At 42.4% G+C, this 12757-nt stretch overlaps 1 protein-coding gene and 1 long non-coding RNA gene across 3 annotated transcripts in view; one reads left to right on the top strand and one right to left on the bottom strand.

Moving 5' to 3' along the window:
* Positions 1 to 4420, bottom strand: part of LOC139763093 (peripheral plasma membrane protein CASK-like) — a 448842-nt gene extending 444422 nt beyond the window's left edge. Inside the window, exons 1-2 of one of the 2 annotated variants that reach the window (XM_071688725.1) lie at positions 4335 to 4420; positions 3689 to 3894 (exon numbers count right to left, since the gene is read on the bottom strand). In XM_071688725.1, coding sequence (XP_071544826.1) covers positions 3689 to 3747 — 59 coding nt within the window. In that variant the 5' untranslated portion in view covers positions 3748 to 3894; positions 4335 to 4420. Of the gene's footprint in view, positions 1 to 3688 lie in introns of both variants that reach the window. The other variant, XM_071688726.1, reaches the window with a different exon arrangement.
* Positions 1 to 12757, top strand: part of LOC139763094 (uncharacterized) — a 61585-nt gene that overhangs the window by 30752 nt on the left and 18076 nt on the right. Inside the window, exon 4 of the long non-coding RNA XR_011716033.1 lies at positions 11891 to 12131. This is a non-coding gene — a long non-coding RNA (uncharacterized lncRNA). The remainder of the gene's footprint in view (positions 1 to 11890; positions 12132 to 12757) is intronic.

The raw sequence follows: 12757 nt of genomic DNA, 5'->3' as shown, positions 1-12757 counted from the left end.
ACTTCCTTCTTGGCATGGCAGCCCACCCCAAACCATGTAACTTTTGGGTAGAATAACTTAAAATACAACAGATACTCCGAGAGAACCTTTTAAGCCACACCAGGTAGGATCTCGGAAGGACGAGTCGCAAAAGTGTAACATGTACAAAGGATAATGCCACTAGTGTTGGGTTCAGAATGATATATGCGACCCGTCTGTTTAATGACCGTGGTTGCCAGTGTTCGTGATGAGAGAGGGCCCATCATCTCTATGGGTTGTCTGATCCATTGCGGAGGAGGGGATAAAAAAAAAGGGGGGGGGGGTAATTCTGTTGCCAACCGTTGTGCTCGGAGCTCCTCCTTCAGCTTGATGTAAGATTATATACATAGCCTTTCTTTCCGGGAAAAAATGGATTATAAAGAGTGTTTATTTAGGGAGTGATAACGTAATTTCTTGGCCCATTAGTTACCTTAAGGTGTGTGTTATGATAGAATATTCTCAGAATACCGGGCAACACACTCTGGGTTGATGAGGTGAACTTCTTGCCGATGGATAATATCGCTCGTTTTCACTATTATCATGAATATTGTTATGATTTTAAGTATTGCTCAGTGGTTTTGTATTGAAAGAAGTTTTTTTTTTTTTATTTTTGGCGTATTGGAAATGGCAAGGACTCAACCACCCTCGGATCCTGAGAATGGCGTTCGCCTCTCTCTCTCTCTCTCTCTCTCTCTCACACACACACACACACACACACACACACACACACATTCATCTGCTGTTCTTTTTTTTTCCGATTTATGTTTTGATTTCCAAAAAAAAAATATATTGTAAACCGTGATCACAATCAAAATATTTGCATCTTCACACGGATTTGACCAGAATTTGAATCATAGCTTTGGATAATTCCTTTACGATACTTTTTGTCTGATTTTTTATTATTTGAACAATTACTTTTATACGAAATTGCCCATAAATAACACTCTAGAAAAAAAAGGTATTATGCACCCATGATAAATGCTGACAGGTGAGTGCTTTAGAATTCTAAAGCCCCATTCAACTGGGGGAGAAAAATAAGTAGCATTTATATATGTACTTTAGAATTCCTTCGTAGCTAGAATACCTGGGAAAGCCTACTGGTGACTCATTGGATCCTGAAAAATAAAATACAGTTAAGCACTCACTTTGATAGTCTTATTGTTGATGGGTTAATGTCCCTTCAGGTTCTGCCCTCTTCATATCCTTTCCTCAGCTCAGTAAATGGGTTATTGTGTAGTGTACTACTTTATTTTTATCATGAATCGATCATGAATTTACAAATTCTGATGAAACAAGTCTTCGGATCTTTAGTTATCAATAATGATTATCATTATTGTTATCAATTTCATCATTATCATCTGCAAATTTTTATAAAGTTAAGGCGAGACATTTTGAACGTTGCTTTTATATATATATATATATATATATATATATATATATATATATATATATATATATATATATATATATATATATATATTTTATGTTGTCTGCAGGGAACAGAGCGAGTTGAGGCTTTCCAAAGATGTACTTCCCAGGTGCCTGACGTTACCACTCGCGTAAATTAATAACAGCGCCTTCTCCTGTAGCATTGAATAGTGGTATAGTGCGCTGTGCAGTTATAACTACTTGTGTTATGATCCTTCGGGGTCAGGTCAAAGGCCATGGTATTGGTGTATGACATGATTCTCCGGTGTCAGGTCAAAAGGCATGCTATCTGTGCATGACATGATCCCCTCTGGGTCAGGTCAAAGGCCATGCTATCGTGCCCAAAGGTCGTGTGCTCAAGATAGTGTATTTCCACGAGGTCATACACTATCATACACCATCCTAGAGTTCTCAGTGTAAACAGTCCTATACAGGAAAACCTCCGGAAACTTCATTATAATAATTACGCGTCATATGTAAGCATCAAGAATCATTCCTGCATACGCAACTACATGGTAAAAAGAAGTTGTAAAGGACCGTAAGAGGAGGGTAGCAATCACATAAGAAGGCATAACTCCGGGAAGTGTTTCAGCGGGGTGGAACTTCGTGAGAATGCGAGAAACTCCACACCAACGGCATGACCAGAGCAAGGTCAACCGATTGAATATTTTTTTACTGGGCATAACGAAACATTAGATATACACATGTCTTAACATGATGATTAATAATTATGATAATTATTATGATGGCTATCCAACCGCCATTCTCTTGTTTTGCGAAGTAGCATCGGAAACATATGAACAAACTGCTTCGTTTACACACGTGACTCATGTGTATTGGATACGTACATATTGGTCACCATTAGTAATAATAATGGTAATAATGACAGCAGAATAACTCATGTGTATTGGATATGTACATATTGGTCACCATTAGTAATAATTATGATCATAATGACAGTAGAATAACAGCTCATTCAGTTACAGATACCCTCATATACACCAGATGTCTTCGACCCACCATTCTCGCAACCCGCGCACTTCGACTATACAACATACAACTAATAACCTGTCCTGACCCAACATTGGGTAATACCACATGAATGTTTCATACGAACTGATGGATATGAGATCACAACACCCGCCAGCTTTCCTTCGGCTTACGTCATCAGCGGTTGTACATGGGCACCCCGCGACCCATCCTCCCACTATAAATCATTTTATAAAAGCTCTTGCCACTGGTTAGTGAGCCAGTAGCTCCCACTGAAGTGGACGTTTTCTGGCGTGGGAATACAAAACACCGTGTTCCCCCATGAGAGGCGGGCAGTGGGAGGGGAAACTTGCGTGTTCTGTGAACGAAGCATACGAAACTACGAAATCAGTTTACGCATTGATTTATATAGGCTTCATTTACCGAAAACAAAGTAGTTATGATCTCTCCATGTACTTCCTTCTTTTCTATGTATCCTCTCGTAAATACCTGTACGTATATAAAGCAATAAGTATGCTGTCCTAAAGTCGGTTTCACATTTTTTAAGTCACACGTGACGTTCTCAATGGTTCCAGTGTTCAGAGGCCCAAGCGTCACATAACCTTCCGATATTACGTTGACGAAGCCGCCCACGCTTTGACCATGTCCGCTCCTCACGTACACACACACACACCACAATTTCACAACATAACTCTTGAAACATGTCTATTACGAACTGCCGAGACGACTTTAATGTACTGACTGATAAGAAGAGACAACATCTTTAGAATGAACAAAGCCCTTTTTGTTTTTTTCTTCCCAGAATTGCACTACTTTATTATATTGGTTTCCATTTACCTTTCCATGATGTCATCATGTCTTCGTGAGGTATGTAAAAATAGTAGTTTGGGTGGGTGCAATGGTTGTAGAATCAATCTACTTTACCGCATCTTGTATAATGCATTTATGAAATTATAGTAAAAGAGTACTCAATGATAATGTGGTTAAACTAGAGTTTGATAATATGCTACAATAATGAGAAATGATGTGATATCAGGATAATATCCGTCAACAGATCTCAGTATATGTGGAAACGTGTAAACACTTCACCTCGGGGGAAGGAGATGAATAAATAAAAGATGAAAAAAAATATATAATGCTAGAACCAGTAATGCTCTTTCCCCTCCTCCCCCATCGCCATGCTCCCCGAAGCAAGTGTAGCGCCTCCCTTTACCGCTGTGTGTGCGCGCTGACATCGGGTCAACTTACTTACTTTCCGATGACTTCGCAGACGTCGTAGACTTCGTCGAACAGCACTTCATCCTCCGCCATGGTGAAGGCTGGGTGCCCTTACGAAGCACACACACACACACACCGCCGCTGCTGCTGTCACACTTTCCTCCCTCAGGTAAATTGGTGCTCCTCCTCCTGGTGTGTATTTCTCCAGGTATCCCGTTAATTTTTTTTTTCCAGCCAGCACTTGATGATTGATATTTTAAAAACAAAGATTTATTTCAATTTCACCAAAAAATTTAAAATCCTCGAGGAGGTGCGGGGTGTGTAGGGGGGCGAGTAGATTTACACGATGAGAGAGAGAGGGGGGGGGAGGGAAGGCCTTTTAAACAGCCAAGTGAGAGAGGGAGGGAGGTGTGTGTGTTGGGGGGTTGGTTGCCTGCTTGTTAGCTGCTATGCACGGGTTCGACCGACCCCATCACTGCACACTGTATTATTCCAGCACTTCCACAGCACCACACTGCGGCAGCCCGCCACACCACCACACTTTTATCAACCGCAGGAACACAGCCCAAGAATCAGCTGTTCCTCCAGGCCGACCCCACCTTCACCCCCGCTACTGCGACACCTCCTGGGCCCACGCAACGCGACTGCTCAACTACCACTTCATATACTCTCTAAACTACCCTAAACAAGCCAGTTAAGTGGCTGGTGACGACAGAGAGAGCTCTGCCATCCGCCTTAACCTCACGTAGAGTAGACGCACACTGCCCATTGATTTGCCACCGAACCCCGCTATAGCGCATGTGCCGGAAAGGAGTTGCCGAGTGCCGCCAACCGGCTTTTTCGCGCGCACCCTGAAATTTTTTCCCTTCTTTAGTCCATGTTATTGGGCAAAAAAGACGGTGCGAAATTCAGATATATATATATATATCTTTCTTATATGAAATGCCACGGGAAGGGACGGTGTTCGGGAAAACGCGTCCACGTGTTACCTGTTTGTGGGGCTTACACGAATTTTGAAGTTTACCGCTTTTAGAATGTAAATACATCACCGGTTTAAACTTTAAAACCTTGACATGAACTGCCATTTGAAATTCAGACGGCCATGGAGAAAGGTTCTCACGGGAAAAGGCAATGAATTACGAACGCGATGGGAGAACAGGGTGACTCAAAATTAAACGGAAACGTCGAAGATGAGAGAAATGTTCACTTTACCAAATGTGATTCCCTTGAAACGGTTACCAAGCAGGTTATTTTTTTTTTTACTTGTATAATTCCACCTCGGAAGGAAAGCACAGACACGTATTAAGATCCAGGTCCTGGCATTGTCAACTCCTCACCCTCCAAACCCTCGCGTGGAACATAATTGTTCACCAGTGATGAAACCCCTCTGTCCAGCTGCTCTCTCTCTCTCTCTCTCTCTCTCTCTCTCTCTCTCTCTCTCTCTCTCTCTCTCTCTCTCTCTCTCTCTCTCTCTGAGAGAAAAAGGAAATACCGAATTACTAAAGGTAAAGAGGAAGGTGACACAGTTGCCAGTATGAGAATTCACAATGCATGACAGCGTCGTCTATTGTTGTGCCCGCGGCTACGTGGTAATTCTCCTTTCCACGCTCCCTTTGCCGTCAAAAAGTAATTTGAACTCCCTTCAGTGAAGGTGGCTTATCGAACCACCTCCTCCTCCTCCACCCCACGCCCCCACCTTCGCGAAATTTGATTCCCTTCTGTTTTGATTATCGTTATATTAGTGTACCTCGTTAATACCGTTTCAGCCTGATGATATTGAAGTAAAGGGAGAGATGGCGTAGTTTCTGGTAAATGTTGAGAACGGGAAAAGGAAAAAAAAAGAAAAGATAGGGTATGCAGCTGACACGATAAAAGTGCAGTGACATGTGGAGAGTGGATGGAGGTGGAACAAAGTGGTACAGCAGGTGGAGAATAAGAATGGCAAGGGTAAGCTGTGTGAGCAGTGGGTGGGGATGAATGACAGATATAAAATGGAATGATGAGTGTCCTTGGAGATAGACGACAGATAGAAAATGGAATGATGAGTGTTCTAGGGGGGTAGACAAGATAGAAAATGGAGTTGTGTCTTAAGAGATAAGCGACAGATAGAAAATGGAGTGATGAGTGTCCTAGGAGTAGGATCTGTCCTGTTCAGAAGAATGTGATGAAGTAATGGTTGTACTGTTGTGACTACAGGGGTATGGTTTGTGTGAGTCCCTGGGGTAGGTTGAGGACTAGGTCCCTGTGTTAGGAAGGCATGGTCCTTGTTGGGTGATGAGTCCTGGGAGAGTGGAGAGACATGTGTCCTGGGAGAGTGGAGAGACATGCGTCCTGGGAGAGTGGAGAGACATGCGTCCTGGGAGAGTGGAGAGACATGCGTCCTGGGAGAGTGGAGACATGCGTCCTGGGAGAGTGGAGAGACATGCTTCCTGGGAGAGTGGAGACATGCGTCCTGGGAGAGTGGAGAGACATGCGTCTTGGGAGAGTGGAGAGACATGCGTCCTGGGAGAGTGGAGAGACATGCGTCCTGGAAGAGTGGAGAGACATGCGTCCTGGGAGAGTGGAGACATGCGTCCTGGGAGAGTGGAGAGACATGCGTCCTGGAAGAGTGGAGAGACATGCGTCCTGGGAGAGTGGAGAGACATGCGTCCTGGGAGAGTGGAGAGACATGCGTCCTGGGAGAGTGGAGAGACATGCTTCCTGGGAGAGTGGAGAGACATGTGCCCTGGGAGAGTGGAGAGACATGCGTCCTGGGAGAGGGGTGATGAGACGACGTGCCCTGGGAGAGAACCAAGGCTTATCGCCAGACGCATGTGTCCTTGGAGAGGGGCGAAGCATGTTTCCTTATAGGCCCAAGAAATGCGTCTTGGAATGGGAGAAGTATGTCTACTGGAAGGAGGGGTGAGGCATGTGTCCTGGAATGAGAGAGAGGACCAAGGCATGTGCCCTGTGAGAAGAGCGTGGTGTGTGTGTATGTGTCTTCTGGGTTGAGGGACACGAGACATCCATCCAGGAAGAGGGGCATGTCGGTGTGTCCTGGAGAAACGGGAAGGAGCAGCCATTATGAACGAGTGATGAGGACCCATGTTAATCTCTTATCGTTGTTTACATCATGTACTGCCAGTGTCCGAACTTGAGGCGACTTAAGCCCAACTTCATGCAGAGCTAAGTTGGTCAAAGTTACATCTGATTGGTTCGTGTAGTGTGACTGATCGATCGTTGGTGCCAATCGGACCCCAATTGGTCGTCTGCACACATTCCCCATTTTCATTCAGTCCTCCACGTGATGAGATAGTATAAGGCATATCTCGAGTATGCTGACTTCGTAAGGACTATTATACGACCCTTACGTATGATAACCAAGGCCTTAGACCTTTACCCTTGCGTTCGAGAGATGATAACAATAAGTCACCTCTTATCTGTAAACGTTACCGTGTTCTCCCTTAGTCATCAACGTTTACATTATCATCTCCCTAAGAAGTAAGCGTTTTGATTACGAAAACACCCTGGGATATAGTGGTCCATTGTTTGACGAGGGGGGGGGGGGGAATGTTGCTGTTTTCCCTTAACATCAGAGGGAGATAACGTAAGTCTATATATATATATATATATATATATATATAATATATATATATATATAATCGTCTCTGTCTCCCGCGTTAGCGAGGTAGCGCAAGGAAACAGACGAACGAATGGCCCAACCCACCCACATGCACATGTTATACATAACCGCCCACATACGCACATATACATACCTATACATTTCAGTGTATACATGCATATACATATATACACATGTACATATTCATACATGCTGCCTTCATCCGTTCCCGCCGCCAGCCCGCCACACATGAAATAGCCATTTCATTTTATATATATATATATATATATATATATATATATATATATATATATAAATAGATAGATAGATAGATAGATAAAGGGGGGAGGGCTAGCACTGGACCACCCTCTCTCTTACTATCGCCAGCAGGCGATCTTCGTCCTTATGTCATCTCCCTTGAGTGACGCCCTTAATTAAGGACGAGCTTAATGGAAGTTTAAGTGGATTATCCGCACCCATAAGGGTGTAGACACTTATAAGTTGTCGATACTTATACGTTGTGCGCACGTCTTCCTCCACACTCGATCCTGGCTCACATTATGAGCGTTCTGAGCCGGATCCTTATAGTACTGGCAGTGAAATTCAATAAAATCTCTTATCTTTTTCTTTTTTCTTCTTAATATTTGAAAGCTGGCGATGAAATCTATCTTTTTTTTTCATAATCTTTGAAAGCTGGTGTTGTTGCGCTGGTGTTTCAAGCCTTCGTTTTGTGGTGATGGCCAAGAAACGAGTTGGGATATTTCTCCCATTGTTTCTCGTTATGGCTTCTTCAGCAGGACAGATCCAACGCTCGCTATATCATTATTAATGACTCGATAATCTAATCATCAGTTGTAAAGGTGATTTTTTGCTTGCGTGCTTTTACTAAAGCTCTTCGTTGTAGACAGCGTCACGCTGTATGTATATTGATTATCTACTTAGAGCAGTTATATACGTGTAGGATTAATAAAGGAGTCTAATTTCGTGAGAGTATCATAATGGGTTTTTTTTTCTCTCTTTTTTTAGGTTAGTTTTGGTTAGGCCAAAGTCAGATTTAAGATTAGGTTTGGTGAGGCTATAGGTCAAACCTAACCAAACCTAACCTAACTGACTGAGCAAAAAAAAAACTTGAGATGATAAAGTTGCGTAAGAATTCTCAGGTTACAAATACAAAAGATGATTTTTTTTTTAGATGAAGGATAAAATGTTCAGTTACCCAACAATAACGACGGAGGTGATTTCCCAGTTAGACATTTTGGAGAGAAGGGTTAGAGGATTGTTAAAGCAAATTAACCTTAAGTTCATTCCTGCAGAAGAAAAGATAAGATTGTGGAGGCAAGAACAGATAAAGAGATGATTTCCACAGCACTCAAGGGCAAAAAGCTGTGGTTCCACAAGAGGCAAAGATAGAAGAATAAATACATCTTGAAGCAAGAAGAAGGAAGGTGACTCCCCCATAAAACTAGAACTGATTTGCTTAAAAGCAACATTTAACAAGAACTGGTACTCTCCGATGCAGGGATGTTAGAATCAAGACCCCACATTTCGAGAAGCATTGAGTGATAAGAGTGAATACTCTCGTTAAGCAATGAGTGATAAGAGTGAATACTCTCGTTAAGCAATGAGTGATAAGAGTGAATACTCTCGTTAAGCAATGAGTGATAAGAGTGAATACTCTCGTTAAGCAATGAGTGATAAGAGTGAATACTCTCGTTAAGCAATGAGTGATAAGAGTGAATACTCTCGTTAAGCAATGAGTGATAAGAGTGAATACTCTCGTTAAGCAATGAGTGATAAGAGTGAATACTCTCGTTAAGCAATGAGTGATAAGAGTGAATACTCTCGTTAAGCAATGCGTGATAAGAGTGAATACTCTCGTTAAGCAATGAGTGATAGGAGTGAATACTCTCGTTAAGCAATGAATGATAAAGAGTGAATACTCTCGTTAAGCAATGAGTGATAAGAGTGAATACTCTCGTTAAGCAATGAGTGATAAGAGTGAATACTCTCGTTAAGCAATGAGTGATAAGAGTGAATACTCTCGTTAAGCAATGAGTGATAAAGAGTGAATACTCTCGTTAAGCAATGAGTGATAAAGAGTGGATACTCTCGTTAAGCAATGAGTGATAAGAGTGAATAAGGATATAGATGAAATTTAACACCTGCTGCAAGGATATGAGAAAGTTGATCTACGTAAGAGGTGAGGATAGAAAAATGAATAATGCCCTAAACTTGAGTTAGTGATGCAAAAGTTGATTTACGTAAGAGGTGAGGATAGGTAAATGAATAATACCCTAAACTAAAGATAGTGATGCAAAAGTTGATATACCAGAGTGTTTGGATATACGAATAGATTTCCCCGTCAGTCTAACTACCGAATGGTGTCGATTTTCCATCTGACAAGTTCCGAGTCGAGTAAATTCCACAAGAATCATGTACTGCGTGGGGTTACATCCTCGTAGAATCCATAAAGAAGATTGGACTCTCCAGGACATAGGGTTGGAGTTGATCTCCCATTACGAGAGCGAGAGGGAGTAGCAGCTAATCCACCAAGCAGCAAAAAAAAGGGGGCTCACAGACTTGTTTACTCCTACGCAAAGATAAACAACATGTAATTCTTCCGTGTAATCAGGGAGAGAGATACGGCCCGACTCGCCCTAAAGCAAGGACAGATAAGGAAAGTCTCGCTTGGCCTGAAGCAAGGACAGATAAAGTCTCGCTTGGCCTGAAGCAAGGACAGATAAGGAAAGTCTCGCTTCTCCCTTCAAGTCTTGCTTTTTACCGATGACGGTAACGTGTTACCGTCATCGCTATCTCTCTCTTGGCGATACTTATGTCACTATTTACAGTAGTCTACTTTATTATTATTTCTGGTGTTTGTATCGTTATAGTGTTACCCCCTCGTGTGCACAGGTACGTATAAATAAAGCGTTGCGTAATACATTTTTTTTTTAAACATTTTCAGTATATAAGGGCTTGCATGTTTAATCTCTCTCTCTCTCTCTCTCTCTCTCTCTCTCTCTCTCTCTCTCTCTCTCTCTCTCTCTCATTCAGTGTATGGGCCCCATGTGTCTGCGTAACTGGACCCTCTTTCACAGTGTCCCATGTTTAGCGTATCTGCTCCCCGCTATAAATGAACTGTTCGTTGCGAATATAAACTCACTACATATCATACTTAGGATAAGAAAATGGGAAGGAGAGGAGTAGGGAAAGTCGGGAAGGAAGAAGAAAAAGTAGGGAAGAAAAGTAGAAGAAAGTGGAAGACTTAGAAGGATGTGGGTGAAGAAAATGTAAAGATCAGAAGTAGGACTTGCTGAGAAGAAAACGAGGGAAGAATATGAAGAATTGAGGAGTGTATATATAAAAAGAAAAAATAGGATCTACCACGATGAAGAATCATGACACGTTTTCTTTCCTTGGACTGAAGAGGGAAGGGGACACACGATGCCTCAAGATCTGCACGGCAGCATGTTCCGTGGGGGCGCGAGTCTCGACCACTTCCTCCCTACCAGACCTACGTAAACTCGGCCTCTGTAGTGTAGGATTTGTCTCCTTGGTAACCTAAAGAACATGGACGCTTGTCAGCTGCAGTCGCCGTGGTCAACGCGTTACTGCAACCCAGTGTTCCTATACAGTTCGTTATGTGTGCGCAGCTTTTAGTGTGTGTGTGTATATATATATATATATATATATATATATATATATATATATATATATATATATATATATATATATATTGGAAAGGATCACAATTTTGCACGTGATCAAGATATTCCTATGAGTCCATCGTGTTTCATTTTCCCCTTGGACTCATAGGAGTATATATATATATATATATATATATATATATATATATATATATATATATATATATATATATATATATATATATACCTCGCAAACGCGGGAGACAGCGGCAAAGCAAAATAAATATAGATAAAAAAAAAAAAAAAAAATATATATATATATATATATATATATATATATATATTACGTACGTGGTATAACATTTAACCCCTTAGAACATACTTGATGTATAGATATTTTGGGGGTCATGTGTTCATACGTATGCCCTAAACACATGAAAACATTCCCAGTATGACTTCCATTTTGGTATCATTACTGTTAATGATTAGACACTGGTATTGTATAGGTCTAAGAGACGGTTATTCAAAGGTGTAAATGGCTTGGTTGAATTGAGCACGACGGTGCGACCCTTTTTTGGGCACGAAGGTACGACCCCTTGGGTATGATGACGTCAAGGTTGACCTAATCTATAAAGGTAAGGTCAGGGGGGCCGTAACCAAGGTCTGCCCCATGGTGTATTGAGGGCCCGGCCCTTCGTCATCAAGGGCTATACCCTCGTGCTGAAACGGGGGTGTATCGTGTCCTGCTCAAGATGTATTTATATGATCATTCAGTTCATTTAAAGAGGAAACAGCAACTCAGTCAATAGGTCCACCAAGGAGGTGGCAAAAGGCAGAATAGAGTCGAGTGAAACTCGAGATGTGTGTGTGTGGAAGGGGGTGTGGGAGTTCAGTAACAGAGGGATGTGAATGATGATAACATGTGACAACATAGCGTCCCTTTTTTTTTCGTCCACTGTGATGTTGACTCTCTCGCTCCATTCGACAGGTATCACTTCGCCGAGGGAGAGTCAGGGGAAGGAACAACACGTCAAGGTAGAGTCAGGAAGAAGTAACAACCCACCAAGGGAGGGTCAGGAAGAAGTAACAACCCGCCAAGGGAGAGTCAAGATGAAGTAACAACCCACCAAGGGAGAATCGGGAAGACGTAGCAAAACCCTGGAGCACTTCGAACCCGGGAGAGGAAGGAAGGAGCTACACGTGTGGTGTGCTAACCCCTTCTGTATCAGGTAATGAAAGCTACCCCTGCGTTGTAGGTGTTCAGACAAGTTCGACCGTAGAAGCGATGTTGGGACACTCGTCTTGCTGTAGTGTACTGTAGCAAGTGATGCAGGCTTCACCTACGGCAGCATCTGTCGAATCTCTTTTTTGTTTTCTTTTTTTAGCAGCTACGTATACAAGAGCAGGTGTTTGTACAGACGTGCGTCATCGCTGTTATTAGCAGCTACTTGCGTGCGACGGAACTTATGGACACCTGCCAGTATCGAAGATGATGTCTGACTCTCGTTTAACCCCTAAATGTAAATAGTGGTGGCACCGTATTGTAGTGGGAAATGTGGTGAAGGTGATCGTAGACTAACCCATGTTGTAGGTTGTTCTGCCTCTTGTGGTCCGGCATTGTAGTTGGCTGTCCCAAATCCCTGTGTCGCTTAATGTGTAGTGAGCCTCAGTGCGCTGTCGTAGGTAGCGTTCATAATCAATTATCTGTGGTGTAGATAACAGCATGTCATATTCTTTTTTTTTTATGGAGGGGTTTATCAACACGTATTGGTCCATGTACCAGGTATTAGCAAGTACCGTACTAGTCTTGTACCAGATATGAACGAGTGATTCCGTCGCGCCCCAGGTAGGATAC

Source organism: Panulirus ornatus, chromosome 46, assembly GCF_036320965.1.
Source record: "Panulirus ornatus isolate Po-2019 chromosome 46, ASM3632096v1, whole genome shotgun sequence".
NCBI classification, from domain to species: domain Eukaryota; kingdom Metazoa; phylum Arthropoda; class Malacostraca; order Decapoda; family Palinuridae; genus Panulirus; species Panulirus ornatus.
The sequence above is the reverse complement of the archived record's forward strand: the minus strand, read 5'-3'. Positions and strand labels throughout refer to the sequence as shown.